This window comes from Camelus dromedarius, chromosome 23 (assembly GCF_036321535.1).
Source record: "Camelus dromedarius isolate mCamDro1 chromosome 23, mCamDro1.pat, whole genome shotgun sequence".
Lineage (NCBI taxonomy): Eukaryota > Metazoa > Chordata > Mammalia > Artiodactyla > Camelidae > Camelus > Camelus dromedarius.
The window spans coordinates 18,465,288-18,480,203 of NC_087458.1; the positions used below are offsets into that span (position 1 = coordinate 18,465,288).

Sequence of the window (14,916 nt, forward strand, 5' to 3'; positions counted from 1 at the left end):
GGGGAAGACTGACAAAAAGTACATACAATTTGAAAACAATGAATTCTAGCATGGGTCAGGAGATGATAAAGGGAAAAGAAGTGTTACAGGGTAAGGGAAAAGAAGTGTTACAGGGTAAGGAAGATTACAGGAGGCGGAGGAAGCAGCAGGTCAGCTGCAACTGTAAATAGGGTGGTCTGGGTAGGCGACATTAGAAAGGTGGTGATGTTTGAGTAGACTTTGAAGACAGCAAAGGAGTTGGGTGTGGGGGGCATCAGGGGCAGAGGGAAGAGTGAGTGCAAAGGCCTTAAGAAAACAGTGTGATTGGTATATCCAAAGGAGGGTAAGGAGGCCAGTGGGGCATGGCTGGGGTAGAGTGAGTCAGGGGCCATTAGAAGAAGGTGAAGTCCCAGCAGGTAGGGGAAGGCGGGAGGTCATGTGGGGCTTTGCAAGGAAGGCGAATGAGCTAGGAAGGCGTGGAAGGTTTTCAGAAAAGGAGAAGTGCGCTCTGGCTGCTGGGTGAGAAGAGGCTGTGTGAGGGGAGGGAACCGCATCACTTCAGAGGCCACTGCAGTCATCTAGGAAAAAGACGATGATCATTTGGGCAGGTAGCAGCTGGGATGGTGAGAAATGTGGTCGGATTCTGAATATAGGTATTTGAAGGTGGAACCAACAAAAGTTTCTGGTGGATTGGATGAGGAGTTATGAAAGAAAGGAGTAAAGGGTGACCCCAAGATTTTTGGCCTGAGCAGCGGGAGGGCTGGACTTCCCATCAGCCTCAAGATGAGTTGATTTGGTGTGTCCAGTGAGGGAGGGATAGGGAAATTCAGAAATTCCACTTCTGTTGGCTTATATGCCCTCATAGACATTTACATTAAGATGTCAAGTGGTCAAAGGAATATACGAGTCTGGAGTCCGGGGGTAGTCTGGGCTGGAGATGTAAATTTGGGGAGGTCATCAGCTTGGAGATGAGGTTTAAAGCCATGAGGCTAGATGAGATCACCAGAAGAATGAGTGGAGAAACCCTAAAGGGAGCCGTGGGCTGTAGCCCCCGATTGTGCGAACAAAGGAATGAGCCTTGGGCTGGAATGGGAAACAAGTTATAAAAGGCTGCAGACTCAGAGGTGAGAAGGCTGGTTAGCCAAGGACGGGTAAGATCCCCAGAGGGGGGCAACCTAAGACAGGCACAGCCGCCTGAGTCAGAAAGAATGTTGTCAAGCAGCTATTTTCCATCATGTTCCGCCCTGATAAGATGGAAGGCTCACTAGCTCCACGACGAGCGTAATCTATCAAAAATATCAAAGGATCTTAAGATCCTGACCTTAAAACAATCTGTGCGTCTAGGGAGTCATAAAATGTCATACCATAGTTAAACATTTTCCATATTGTTCTCCTTTGCTTTATAAGCCTGTGTAGTTTAATAAACGTTTAGAGTAGCCGTCAGCTCTCTCCGCACACGGTGTGTGTGTGTACCTGATATTGTGATGCCAACACTGGGGCGCTTCAATCTTAAGAGATTGAGGCTCCGAGATGGTTAATTTGATGTGTCAACTTGACTGGACCAAGGGGTGTGCAGATTAAACATTATTTCTGGGTGTGTCTGTGAAGGTGTTTCTGGATGAGATAAGCTTTTGAACTGGTGGACCTGGTAAAGTAGACCACCCTCCCCAGGGTGGGCAGGCATCACACCTTCCAGGTAGGGCCTGGAAAGAACAAAGAGGTGGAGGAGGAGGAATTCACCTCTTCTGCTCCCTGCTGGCCCGTCTGAGCTGGGACATAGCTCTTCTGGCCTGACTGGGATTTACATCATTGGCTCCCCTAGTTCTCAGGCCTTTGAACTCAGACTGAATTGCCCCACCAGCTTTCCTGGGTCTCTGGCTTGCAGGTGGTAGATCCTGGGACTTTTCCACAATAGCATGAGCCACAATAACCTTTTTATAGCTGTATCTGTGTGTCTGTCTATATACCTCCTGTTGGTCCCATTTCACTGGAAAACTCTGACTGACACATGCTAAAAGGACGAACCAGCAAGCAAACCAGGAGGGAGCACTCTGTGGTGCAGGAGGAGTCGAATGTCCTGGCCACTGAATGAAGTCTCCTTCTTCCTTTACCTGCTCCTTCCAGCCCAAAGCCGGAAGCAGTGGCTGATGGAGGGAAAGGAAACACGGGCAGGGCTGTGCAAGCAGGGTTTGGGTCACCTGTGTGTGTGTGCTGTGACCGCTCAAAGGTGTCACCTCACCTTCCACGTTACACTCAACACCTGGCAGCTAAAGGTGTTTAAAGGGTGAATGAATTCATGCCCTCTGAATTCTGGGGTTCCCAGTCTTCAGGAGTTTGCTACCAGTGGAATAGAGTGTTAATTCCCAGTTGCTATGGGCTGCGTTGTTCCCCCCCCACCCAATTTCCATGTTGAAGTCCTAACCCCTGGTACCTCAGAATGTGACTGTCTTTGGAGATAGACCTTTAAAGAGGTAATTAAATTTAGTAAAGAGGTAATTAAATACCTTAGGTTTGCTCACCTGGGGTTGTGGCTTATGAAATGCACACCCATGACAGCAAGTAAGAACCAAAATGGAACTAGGGTGAAAGAGGGTAAGCTGGAGAAAGACGAAAAGATTGTCTGAGAAGGACCAGAAGCATAAGAGATGGGGGTGGGAAGGTGGGAATCCACTGCTTGCCTGCTGTCATGGTGAGCGACACCTCAAGACCAGGTGTGAGCCTCTCAGTTACACACGCACAACACACATACACACACACAACCCAACACAACTTTAGCATCCTGCAGTCACAGCTCCCAACCCAAAGGAATTATCTGGTGGTTGAAATCTGCACTCTTCTCTTCAGCAAAGCTTCCCACAAAGTTCAAGGAGACTGTTATGTAAGACTATTTTATTTTGCAGGGCAGAGGTCCTATACCACACAACAGGATGACACTTGAAGCATTAGAAGCCAACTATAGTAAACACATCTTATGTGTGTTCAGCGCTGGCGCAAAAGCTGCTCTTCTTCCTTTAGGCTCACTATTTGTTATTGTAGCTCATGGTAACCAGGCAGTGTGCAAGAGCGGGGGATGGCCCTGGGGTCCACGTGGGGCAATCTGTTTTTCCCAAACTCTTCTCCACACATACTCTCTTCAGCCAGTAAGGGCCATTTATTATTTTTTGTTTGTTTTGTTGTTTTGGGGGGGGTATTTTTTTTGGGGGGGAGAGGAGATAATTAGGTTATTTGTTTTTTTTAATGGAGGTACTGGGGACTGAATCCAGGACCTCATGCATGCTAAGCATGCACTCTACCACTGAACTATACCATCCCCCCTCCTGGTGAGGGCCATTTATAAAAAGCCTTGTGGTTTTTGTGAAGAAACTACTACGCAATACAGCTTTTGCCTTAAGTCACCAGAAAAGTTAAACTATTTTGATTAAGTATCCCTTTAAGAGCTGACAGAAGTAAAGACTATTATAGTGTGAGATTGTCTAAATCCCCAGATGGCTGTTCCTGCCCAGTCAGCCATGGTGACAGCGCACATTCTTTTCTTTCGGATTAATCCAGGCTTGGAAAGCGGAGCGAAGCTGCGTGGGCATTGGCTGGCTGGCTCTCCCCCAGGCGCCCTGAACACCGTCCCCTTCTGCCTTTTCTGGCAGCACTTGGCAGCTCTTCAAACCTTGGAAAGCCTGATGTCGTAGGAGACCATGTTGAAGTTGTCCCAGGCAAAGAGCTTCTTCTCCAGGGGGTTGTAGTCAATCATGCTGTTGTACTTGTAGCGGTTCTTGAAGGGGACAGTCAGGGCCTTGCTGCTCCCCGTGTGGGTGTCGTAGGCGAAGTTGACGGCAGCATCGGGCGACGAATAGCTGCTGACGGTGTACAAGGTGCCACAGATGATGAAGGCGTTGGCGACTGACTGCTTCCGGATGTTAGTCTCCCAGGTTTGTTCAAGTTCCAGGTTCTCTGGGTTCAGTTTGGAGAGGACAATGGCGCCTTTGGCCGCCTCGGTGCTGTAGATGACCCAGAGGCCTGTCTCGTCCACGGCCAGGTCGATGTCTGTGTAGCCACCCCAGGAATAGGGGAACTGTCCGTGGTAGCCAGCTCCAGGGATTTCCCTCTCAGCCTTCAGCGTCTCGGTGCCCAGCTCATACCTGATAAGCGTCCTGGACTTGGCTTCCTGGAAATAGAGGCTCCCCTGGTACACCACTGCGCCCGTGCTTTCCAGTGGCCTGGGCAGCACGTGCACCTTGGAAGGGTAGCCCTGCGTTAACTGGCTGACGAAGTCGTACTCAAACACCTGGCGGATGTCCGTGCCCACCGTGTCGATTCTCCACGTGGTCTCCCGGGTATAGGGTTGGGCAGCCTCGGGGTCTCTCATCCACACGCCATACTTGCCTGTGATTGTTTCAGCTCTTCTCAGCGTGACAGGCTCTCCTACCCACACGAGTTCTCCACATCCTGGTGAATTAAGACAAAACCCGCTTATCCACCATCTTTCCACGATGTCGAAGCAGGGCAGAGCTGGCAGAAGTGAAAACCCCAGGGACAGACCATCTGGGTTTAAGCCCAGGCCTTGCCACCGCTGGCTGTGTGGCTTCCAATAAGTTACTTTGCTCGCTCAGATTCACTTTTCTCATTCGCAAAGGGGGACAACAGTAGTGTCTTGGGTAGTGGGCTGTTGTCAGTTTTAAATGTAATTGTACATGTTAAGTGCTTGGTATGGACCAAATGCTCAGTAAATATTATAAGATTAATACACGATCTGAATTGAACCACAGTTGGCCCTTCAACGACACAGGTTTGCACAGCATGGGGTGTAATTACATGGATTCTTTTCAATAAATACTGCTTCTGCTTGGTATCAGTTATAAAGATGCAGGAGGGCTTCACACTATATTTGAAATAATCGACTTAAGCTGGACGGGGTCTCATGGTGTTTGTTATATTACTTTTTATGACTTTCAGGTCTGATTTATTTCATTATTTTTTAAAAAATGAGACAAAAAATCAAGTCCTTGTAATTTCTATAAAACAAAGATTTTTAAAGCCCTTCCCCCGATGGACTACATATTTCAGGCATCCATTTGATACAATAAAACAAGAATATAATTTTAAAGATGGGGAGATGATTGAAAACTTATACTTAGCCAAATCAAAACAAGTCTCTGTACTTTAATGGGCACCTCAATTACCTTATAGAAGGGGAAGCTTCGGGGGAGATATAGCTCAGTGGCAGAGCATGTGCTTAGCATGCAGGAGGCCCTGGGTTCAATCCCTGGTACCTCTCAACATAAATAAAAAATAAGCCTAATTACCTCTCCCCCCACCCCCAAAAGAAGGTAGAAACTCTTTGCTGCCCATATCTCAGGGAATCATATTTTGAATATTTCAAAAACTCCCCACCCCACACATGCCCTTCAGTGCTAGCCGTAATTGTCAGTAATGTGGGTAGTCACTGTTTGTGAAAACCAGTCTTTGTCTTAAAAATCAGGCTTTCAGGGAACATCGTGGAGAGGGGCAATCATACTTTTCCTAAGTACCCAACATTCAGAAGAGATACCTTTAGTAACAGATAGTGTGCTGGGGTGGTACAAGATGTCCACTTGGCCTCAAGATAACAATATGAAGGGTCTACTGAAAAATGTCATTTTTCATGTGAGATCAATTCTATGTGACAACCAAGTGGGTGAAACAGACACATCCCTGATCTTCCCCCAGGGCAGCCCACTCCCCATCCCAAGGGTAAGGCGATAAGATACAGAACTTGGCTAGGAAATGTTGACTTCCTGCCAGCTGCCCTGGAAAGAGCTGAAAGGGGGTTCTGTTCTTTTCCCCCTTCCCTGCCTCTGCTCGCAGGGAGGTGCCTTGTCCAACCCTCCCTCCTTGTAGTGGGCTGACCAACTCTGAACACAGAGCCAGACACAGATAAGGACCACCTGGGTACAGAAGAGAAGAAATTTAACTCCATACCATGGCCTTCCTCTTCACTCCTGGGACGACCAGACGGACTCTCCTTCAAGATTCGTGAAGCAGGAACCTCAGTTAACTCTGACTTCAGTTCCTGGAAGTCCAAGTTCTCCAAATTCCATTTAGAAACTATATTAAAAGAAAGAGCAAAATCATACTGTGAGGGAAAAGGTCTAAGGATGGACTATGTTGAGGATGGGATTTAAATAGGCTTCCAAAGATATGCCAATATTTGAGATTTGTTTTAAGATAATAGTTGGGGTGGGGGAAGGGGAGGAGGAACAGGGACAATGAAACAAGACTGGGCTATGCTGACAACTGTCAGAGCTGGGTGAGAGGTACATTGGGGTTTGTATTATTCTGTCTACTTTGGTGAATTTTTGAAAAACTCCATAGTAAAAAGCTCACAAATAATATATTGCATAGCAATGTGCTAGCACAGGGTAGCATATTCAAAATAAGCTTGTACACAGTGAAAATAATTCCCACTAGGAGCTCTGATTTATGAGTCAGTGAGGTGTGATGCAGGGACATTGGGAAGATCCTCAGCATCTTCTGGGATGCCTGAAATTCAACAATTGACAATTTCCTGCATGACTTAATTTTTTTCATTGTCATGAGGCAAATGTTCCTGTAAGAAGTAACATATTAAGCTTTACATGCTCAGCTGAAATATTGTGTCAGATATCTTTCCAGGACAAGTTTTGAACAAGGAAGAAAATGTGCGTCTGATACAAGTTATTTCACTCTGTGAACGTAGCTACGATGGTCATACCATTCAGTGATCTACTGAGAAAAAGATGTATATTGAGAAAAGTAGATACATACGCTTGCAAGTCAGTAAGAAGAAAATTAAGAAAAATGCCCTCTTTAACCGCAGCGAATTAAAAAAAAGTGAGAAAAAGAAACCCAGATAGGCATTTCCCCAGGTGACTTCCTTGAAGATAGTTACAATACTGACACTGAAATATTGAAAAACAGCTTCTTTGTGAAAAGAGATGATTAAGTATTTACACTCTTTCCACATTTCAAAGCAGTTTTATAGAAATCATTTATGTGATCTGGTGCCTTCATATGTTTTAGAGAAATAGAAATAGGCTTTAGCACTGCAGTCTGCACCTAATTTAATTACTGCCACCATGTATTAAGTGCCTCCTATAAGCCAGGTACTATGCTAGGCTCTTGCTATCATTACCTCTATTCCACATAGCAGTCCTGAGGGGGAATGTTATGCTCATTTTGCAGAAGAGGCAACTGAGGCTCAGAAAGGTTAAGTAACTTGCCCAAGGCCACACAGCTGTTAAGTGGTAGGACTAGGACTTGAACCCAGGTCTGCCAAGATCATGGCAGTTGTGAACCTTTCCACCCTGTGGTGGAGACGTGTATCAGTTATAAACGTATTGCTTTTCAGTGCCGAACTGAACCCTTCCATAGACGCTCTCTGGAAAGGCATTTCTCCTTTAGAGTGAGCACAATGTTAAGCTCTCTCAGTAGAGGGCGCTGGAGGGACACTGTGGGGTGGTGGGGGGAAGGAGGCGGTCTCCTGCAATTTCCCTGCAGGGGCTGGGCTGGCAGCCCGCAGGTGAGGACATCTGGTGGAGTCTGGCCCCCATGCACGAGCCCAGGATGTGGTTCCTCTTTGACCTCGCAGCCTGGGCTCAGCCACAACCTTTCCACAGTCCTCTCGACATGGTGCCCAGAGTCCCTCCACAGGGACCCTGGGCAATGCAGGCTCCTGCAGCCTGTCCCAGGCTCCACTCACTCCCTGCCTGCACTTGGAGGTGGTCATTCCGGCTGCAGCCTGGGTTAATCAGCCAGCATCTCTGTTATCTGATGGGCTGAACCCCACCCTCCTCAAGGAGGCCTGAACCCCTCCCAAGTCTGTCCTTCCTTGGTACCCTCCCTCAGCCCCCCCGTGCCATGTGGAGTTTACTGTATCCCATAGTTGCTCTGTCGTCAGCGAATTCTTTATATTATACATCCCTGACTTAGCTTGCTTTCTGTTTCCTGGTTGAACCCAGACTGCTACCGCAGGCTGTAAAACAGCCTCGGAGATGTGCTCAGCCCTTTGTTGGGGGGCCCACTCCTGGAGCTGACTCAGTTGCCTCTGAGTGGCTCACACACACACACAGCTCCTACATGGCATCCCCATCAGAGGGGACACCCCCTCCCGTCAGAGCCATCCTCCATCAGCTCTTCCTCCCCGACTGCGAAGAAGAGGAGGCACAGGTGCCTGGATGGTGCCGAGTTCCTTTCCCGGTCCCACCAAGGCCCTCTGACCAAGGGGTCCTTCTCTCTCCCCCACCCTAAACCCCTTTAATCCCTCTTTGCAGAAGCCACACCTCATGTGCTTTCTTTGGAGTAAACAAGAGCCACAATAAAACATAATGTCGGGGAATGGCTTCCAGAATGACTGCAAGTCCAGTGCTCAGTTGGCAGGTGGGATGGTTGGATTACAAGCCTGCTGGCTGCTTCTTGGCTGTGTCAGCCAGGAATACCTGCCAAGGGTCAGACTCCCAGAGTAGAGCCGTCTGTCACGAGAACCGAAGCCTGTGGGAGAGGATGCAAGAACCAAAGGCAGGGAGGTCTTTGCAGGAAGGGGCCTGGACTGGGCCAGAAATAGTAGCTTCCTAGTTCAGTCCTGTCATGTACCAGCTGTGTGACTTTGGGCAAGTTACTCAACCTCTCTGAGCCTCAGAATTCTTGGCTCAAACTATAAAGAAAACATCAGTAAAAATGTATTAAAACTAAAATTTCTCTGGAATGTTTCAAAATCACTCAAATTTCACTCTGACTGTGGGAGGAAAACTAAGATTATAAAAAGATTAAGGCCCATATTGTATCAGACAGCTAAAAAATTTTAGGACTTTTATTTGTTTCTATTAAAATTCTGTCCTTCTGTGGCTAAAAAGTTCATGCCTATCACAAATTTCTGGAAGTATTTTCTGCAGGCTCTGTCCTATCTCCCTTACCTTTGCTTTATAGACACCTAGTGACCTTAACCTAGGAACTGAATTTATTAACTCGCTTGCGTATCATATACATATATGTCTATATGTATATACAAATACGCAATATATGTATAATGTATATAGGCCTGCATGACATATATATGCAAATGACATTGTAATGATTTTTGTAGTTATTTTCTATCACTGCCCGAAAAGCTAGGTCAGTATTATGTAAATGAACCGGATGAAGGAAAAGAAGGGTGCCAACATAATCACCGGTTGTCATGAACACTAGGAAAGTGAAGATTCGCAGACAACTGTCCTGGGTGCTGCCTGCCCCAACACAGGCCATCTCTAGAATCAGTGCCTGTTACAGAAACGTGTGTACATGTTGATGTTTTGATCATTTTTTAACAATAGTGGAACTCAAGCAAAAGAAGCCCTTTGTAGCTCTAATCCATCCACTGGGGGTGCTCACGCTGAGCCAGGTGCCTGCCGTGCTGGGCGCTTCGCCATGTTACCTCCTGTTGGGGCCATGATTCCCCCCATCCTGTAGGTGAGGAAGTGAAATCTGCGGTGTTGTGCTGAGCAATCTGGCGCCCCTGCTGAGTATCTTGCCCGCCTTTTTCCAGCCATTGTTGTGGTAATCTGCCTTGCACAGTTGTTACCTGCTGGGACCTCACCTCAACTGCCCTGCCCCAGCTTCTCTGCAAGAACCAGCCTGGTGCCTAGATCTGTGCATCACGGAGGTGCGTTACACCCCATGGGTGACCCTTGGCCAGTGGAGCATGGGATGCAGGGATAAATGCTCCCCTCCTCTGCTGCATTCTGCACAGCTCCTCCTTTGCCAACCACCGTGGGGACCAACTGGTGAAGGCCCCTCACCCCACTACTTGTTGGTTCTTCCTTCCTTCCCTGCCCCACCCCGTTCTCTTCCCTGGGCTGGTGGCCCATATAAACACTGCGCACAAGCCCTCAGCTCAGGCTCTGTTCTCTGGAAGGACCAGTTCAAAGTAGAGAAGAAATAAAGGGGAAAGTGGGGCTTCTCTTGTGACATTATCACCAACTCTAATTTAGCTTTGGGTAATCTACATTTTCTACTTTGGGCTGATTTAAAAGATTTCCAGACATTTCACTTCAAAACTATTACTACAAAATTTTATTTGGGTGTATTATCTCAACTCTCTCTCTCTCTCTCTCACACACACACACACACACACACACACACCTATAGACAAGTGATTTCCATGAGTCTTAAGGAGAATTTTTTTCTATATAACAATTACACTATAAAGAAAGTGGTGATGACACTTTGAGTTATAGGTGGAGTAAGGAAAAGGCCACCTTCTCAAGCCTTTCCCCTGCTCACTCAGCCTCACTGAGCCCTCACGCCCCCTACCCCACCCCTCAGTTATTGCCTCCCCTACATAAAGCACAGCCACACCTAATCCCAGCCGCCCCCAACACCCCTTTACCCCTCAAATCTAGAATCTCAAAGCTCACCTTTTGTCCCAAGCACTTCTTTTATTTGACGTTTAAATGTAGCTTTTCAGTCTTTCATCTTTAGTTTCTCTAAACTAAAGGTCACTTCAGGGTCCTGAAGAGCCACTGAACCTCAAGGAAAGGGGCCTGAATTCTAGTCTCAGCTGGGCCGCCAGTGGGCTGGGTGACCACAGACCACTGAGTGACCTCTCTGGGCTCCAGTTCCCACATCTGCACAAATGAGCTGCAGGTGTCAGATGCTCCCTAGGCCCCCTTCCCAGCTCTACATTCTTGTACTAATATAATTTCCTGCTGACCAAAAAACCCACTGCTAGGAAAGAGCTTCCAAGTCTGGAGTTCACTATAATGGGTTGTTGTCTTTATTTCGAAAGTAGAGCGGCTGGAACGGACAAAAAGAAATGTAAAATCGGAGAAGACATCGAATGAATTTCCAAAGACTTGTTAAATGACCACAGACAATAACTCCCCTCCACACGTGCGCGTGCACACACACACACACACACACAGATAGGTTTTGTTCATCCAGTCAACAGTCTGAAACATGTAACACCTCACAGCACTTCTGCTAATAATGATTCTTTCATTTGTGTTCAAAGCCTTACGTTCAACAAGTCTCAGCTCCACCTCGGATCAGCTGTTCAACCTGGGGCTCCTCCGTTGGCATCCTGGGCCCTTACTTTCCTTTGTTGTAAAATTTAGAATTGGATCTCTTCCAACTCTAGCAACATAGGATTTTTCAAAAATCCTTTATACCTTCGAGTGATTTCATTGGAACCCCGTGGAAACCATTATTCACAGGAGGAGTGTTCACGGCCGTGTTATGAATGAGAGAGGAAGGCGCAGAGGCTGAGTGACTTGCCCGAGGTCACACCAGGCACCAACTCCTGGGTTTTCTGACCTCACACCTGCGCAGGTCGTGCCTTTCACATAGAAAACGTTTTTAGAAAATAGTTTCCCATCGTTTTATTTTGAAGATTTTCAAAGCTTTAGAAAAGTGTAAGAAATAGTACAGCCAACGCCCCATGGGCTGTGCACTTAGATTCACCAACTATTAATATTTGGTCACACGTATTATTTTTCTTTCTCATTCTTTATATTATTGTCTCTGTCGAACCATCTGAAAGTAAACTATATAGATATTCTGCTGCCTCACCCTTAAGTACCTGAGTCTGGAACTCCTTAGAACACAGATATGCTTCCGAACCACGATACCAGATCTCACCCAAGATGCCAAACATTAACTCAATAACACAATCGGATAAATTATATCCAAATTTCTTCAAGGATCCTGAAACTGTCTCTTGTAGCTTTGTCTCCCTGGATGCAGGAATCACTCCAAGGTCATGCACTGCATTTGGTCACCACTTTGGTTCACTCCCCTTTAATCTAAAGCTCCCCAACCCTAGCCTCCCCTTTTTTTCTTTCTTGATGTCCAAATCTTTGAAGACTCCAGACTAATTGTCCCGCAACTGGATTTGCTGCTAGTTCCTCCATTGTTGGAAAACTTATTAAACAGAGAATGCTGGGGAGCACAATTTCACAAAAAGTGACACAAAAAACAACTATTAGGAAGACTGTGCCCCCCCCCCCCCCAGTGCACAGGCAGGGACTCACCTTCTGGCAGGGGCCAGGATAAACGGAGCAGCATCTGAGGCGGCAAAAGTCACCTCAAAGAGTGGTCCAGTGACTTAAAAGCAGAGACTCTCAGATGGGACCAAAATCAGGAAAATTTCCCAAACAGCATATTTAGGGAACCCACAAAGGCTTGCTGCCTCTTTATTTTGCCAAGAAAGGACATTAAAAAAAACCCAAAAACCCTACCACCTATCACTATTCCATAAATCTGTTGTCAGTTCATAAATAGAAGTCATTTTAACCACGAAAGGGAAGAATCCATGATCTCCAAACGATTCCCAAAAGGATAGCTTTCTGAAGGGGAGAGTTGGCCACTTCGTGCTGATCATATATACATGCACCTCGCCTGGGCCTTGCGTTTCTCATTGTACCATGGACCGTGCTGACTGTCACCGGTAGGCTCGAGAACCTGGAACCACTCACCTCAGGAGAACTACCAGGAGCTACGTTACTAGCAACATGTGAAAGTGATTGCTTTGTCCTCCTTAATTTGTCTGCCTCGTGCTAGATGTGTGGTCCCTGGGAGAAAGGAGGGGACAAGAGGGACAGGCCTGGGCCACGTGTAACAGGTCACCATGAGCCATATCGCTGTCACCCCACATCCTTACCTTCCTTGGATCCTGGAGGCACATCCTGAGAAATGCTGTGGGCCTTGGGGCACTGGTCCCTTCTCAGTCTTGTGACCTCCTGGTTGCTGCTTTCCAACCTCCTGGCCAGATCCTCATTCTCCGCCTCCAGTCGCCTCTTCTCCACCTCCAGAGCTGACTTGTCACGGACGAGGTTGCTGTAGGCTGTCTCCAGCTCCCTGGTTTGGGTCTCCAGCTGTTCTCGCTCCGTCCTCAGGGTGGCCAGCTCCCTCTGAAGCCCCTCCTGGGTCTCCACGGGCCTGGCAGCCTGACCTGAGGTCAGCCGGTGCAGGAGGGCCTCCAGGGAGCTGAGCCGGGCTTTGGTGGACTCCAGGTCTGCACGCTGTTTGCTGCTGTCTCTCTGCAGGTCCTGGATGGCTGACATGGCATGGCCCTGCTCGGGGCAGCTGGACTCACTAGGGCTGGCCACACTGAAGGTATACTGGCAGCTGCCACTCTGGTCGTTGGCCTTCCAGAACTGGGCTGTCCTGGCCCCCACGCCCCACGCCAGACAGGCCAGCAGCAGCAGCTGGACAGCTGGCATCTTGGGCCTGCGGCGGCCGCAGTGGGCACAGGAGCCCTCAGTGCAGAGGCTGGGCGAGGCTTTCTCTGGAACTCTCCCTACGCTGCGAGGTGTCTGGATGGGTGGCCCTGCTGGTTCCTGCCCCAGCTCCACAGAGGTTTATATATACTGGGAGCCAGCCCTGCATGGGGGGGGAGAACGAGGGGGCCACGTGAGGCCGGGTGGGGCCATGCATGGTGGGTGGGTGGGGTTCACACTGCCAGCAAGATCCTCAGAAAATGACCTTCCAGAAGTCTGTTTTGAATTTCTTTGGAAAACGAATGTCCCACTTTACCCACCCCGCAGCCCCGTAACAGTCCCTAAATATCCCCACCCTGTTTTCACACATACGCTCATACCCACCTCATCCAGTATGACTCCCTGGGTGCTGAAATCATAAGGATTTATTTCTAGTTTGTATATCCGTGTACTCTGCAAACTTTATTGAGATCTTGCCCTGTATCAGACACTGTGCTAGGAAACGGGAATATGGACGTGCCTAAGACACGGTCCCTTGTCCCTGCAGCAGTGACAGAGATGAGTAACATCCAGCCAGAAAACAAGGGCAGCACGCCACCAGCTTCGGGGAGTAGCTGTCCGATGGGAGCAGCTGGGAGAATTCTTGCCCTGCCCCTTGCTTTAAAACAAGTGTGGGTGTATGCCTCGGAGAACTTTCTTCTTCTCCTTCTTTTTAAAAATTTTTTTCCTTGAGGGAGGTAATTAGGTTTGTTTATTTATTTACTTGATGGAGGTACTGGGGATTGAACCCAGGACCTAGTGCATGCTAAGCATGCGCTCTACCATTTGAACTATACCCTCCCCCAGTTCTTCTTCTTTGTTTTTTTTTAATTTTGGGGAGAACTTTCCAATTCCAGTCTTGCACCCCAAGCACCAGCATGAAGGCTAGCCCCCAGACTAGTTCTTACCATGTGTGTGCGTGCGTGTGTGCAAGCAAATGCCTTAAAACTCACTGATGAAATCCGTGGAACCCTTCACAGGAAGATGTTTTTAAATGTATAAATTATATAGGATTGCAAAAGAAGCACATGATATTGAAATACTACAAAAGATTCTTGAATTTGAAATATAGATGTCCTTTTTGAACACATTAAAAACAAGTTCTTGTGAGGGAAGGGTCTAATTTCAAAGCAATTTTGAGTGCAAATACTATTGCTTGGTATTTGCAACAATTGCGCTTAAATGTCAAATGTCTGTGATCTCTAATGGTGGTGACAAAGTCACAGGTACTAACACAGCTTTGGATTTATCACTAGATCCATAATGGAATGAAATGTTAAACTGAAATTTCAGTTAGAAGGTGGTGAAAATAAAAACCTGATTTTTTTTTCCCCATCCCAAATCATGGGCTTTCTGGACCCTAGGTCAATAATCCCTGCTTTTTATTGATAAACCTAAAAAGAAAACAGGAAAAAAAAATGGAAAAACCACCAAATATGCCAAGAAGAGGTTCACGCAAATCAGAACATGTGCAGGAGCTTCCTCAGTAACTTTTAAAATAGTATCTGCATTTGAGCAACTAATATTGCCTGATACCAATAACATCTTTAATATTTGTGAAATAAATATTTCAAATGTGGCCTGGCAGACTCTACTCAAGATTGGGAAAATACATGTTGCTCTAAAGATTCTATTCTCATTTGATTGGTTCTAAAGTTAGGCTTGAACTTGAGACACACTTATCAGTGAGTGT

At 47.2% G+C, this 14,916-nt stretch overlaps 1 protein-coding gene across 1 annotated transcript; it reads right to left on the bottom strand.

Annotated features, from left to right (window-relative positions):
- Positions 1 to 2,848: 2,848 nt before the first annotated feature.
- MYOC (myocilin) lies at positions 2,849 to 13,293 on the bottom strand. Its single transcript, XM_010984520.3, has 3 exons — positions 12,626 to 13,293; positions 5,932 to 6,057; positions 2,849 to 4,419 (listed from the first exon to the last, which is right to left on the bottom strand). The coding sequence occupies exons 1-3, from the start codon at positions 13,185 to 13,187 to the stop codon at positions 3,635 to 3,637; spliced, it is 1,473 nt and encodes a 490-aa protein (XP_010982822.2). The 5' UTR covers positions 13,188 to 13,293; the 3' UTR covers positions 2,849 to 3,634.
- Between the last annotated feature and the right edge of the window lie 1,623 nt (positions 13,294 to 14,916).

What these genes read in the sequence shown, in the direction of transcription:
- MYOC (XM_010984520.3), bottom strand. Translation starts at nt 13,187, where the DNA reads ATGCCAGCTGTCCAGCTGCTGCTGCTGGCCTGTCTGGCGTGGGGCGTG. An exon ending in GCCTCCAGGATCCAAGGAAG is followed by an intron (nt 6,058 to 12,625) that starts GTAAGGATGTGG and finishes CTTTTAATATAG; the next exon opens with TTTCTAAATGGAATTTGGAG. An exon ending in GAGTGAAGAGGAAGGCCATG is followed by an intron (nt 4,420 to 5,931) that starts GTATGGAGTTAA and finishes TTAATTCACCAG; the next exon opens with GATGTGGAGAACTCGTGTGG.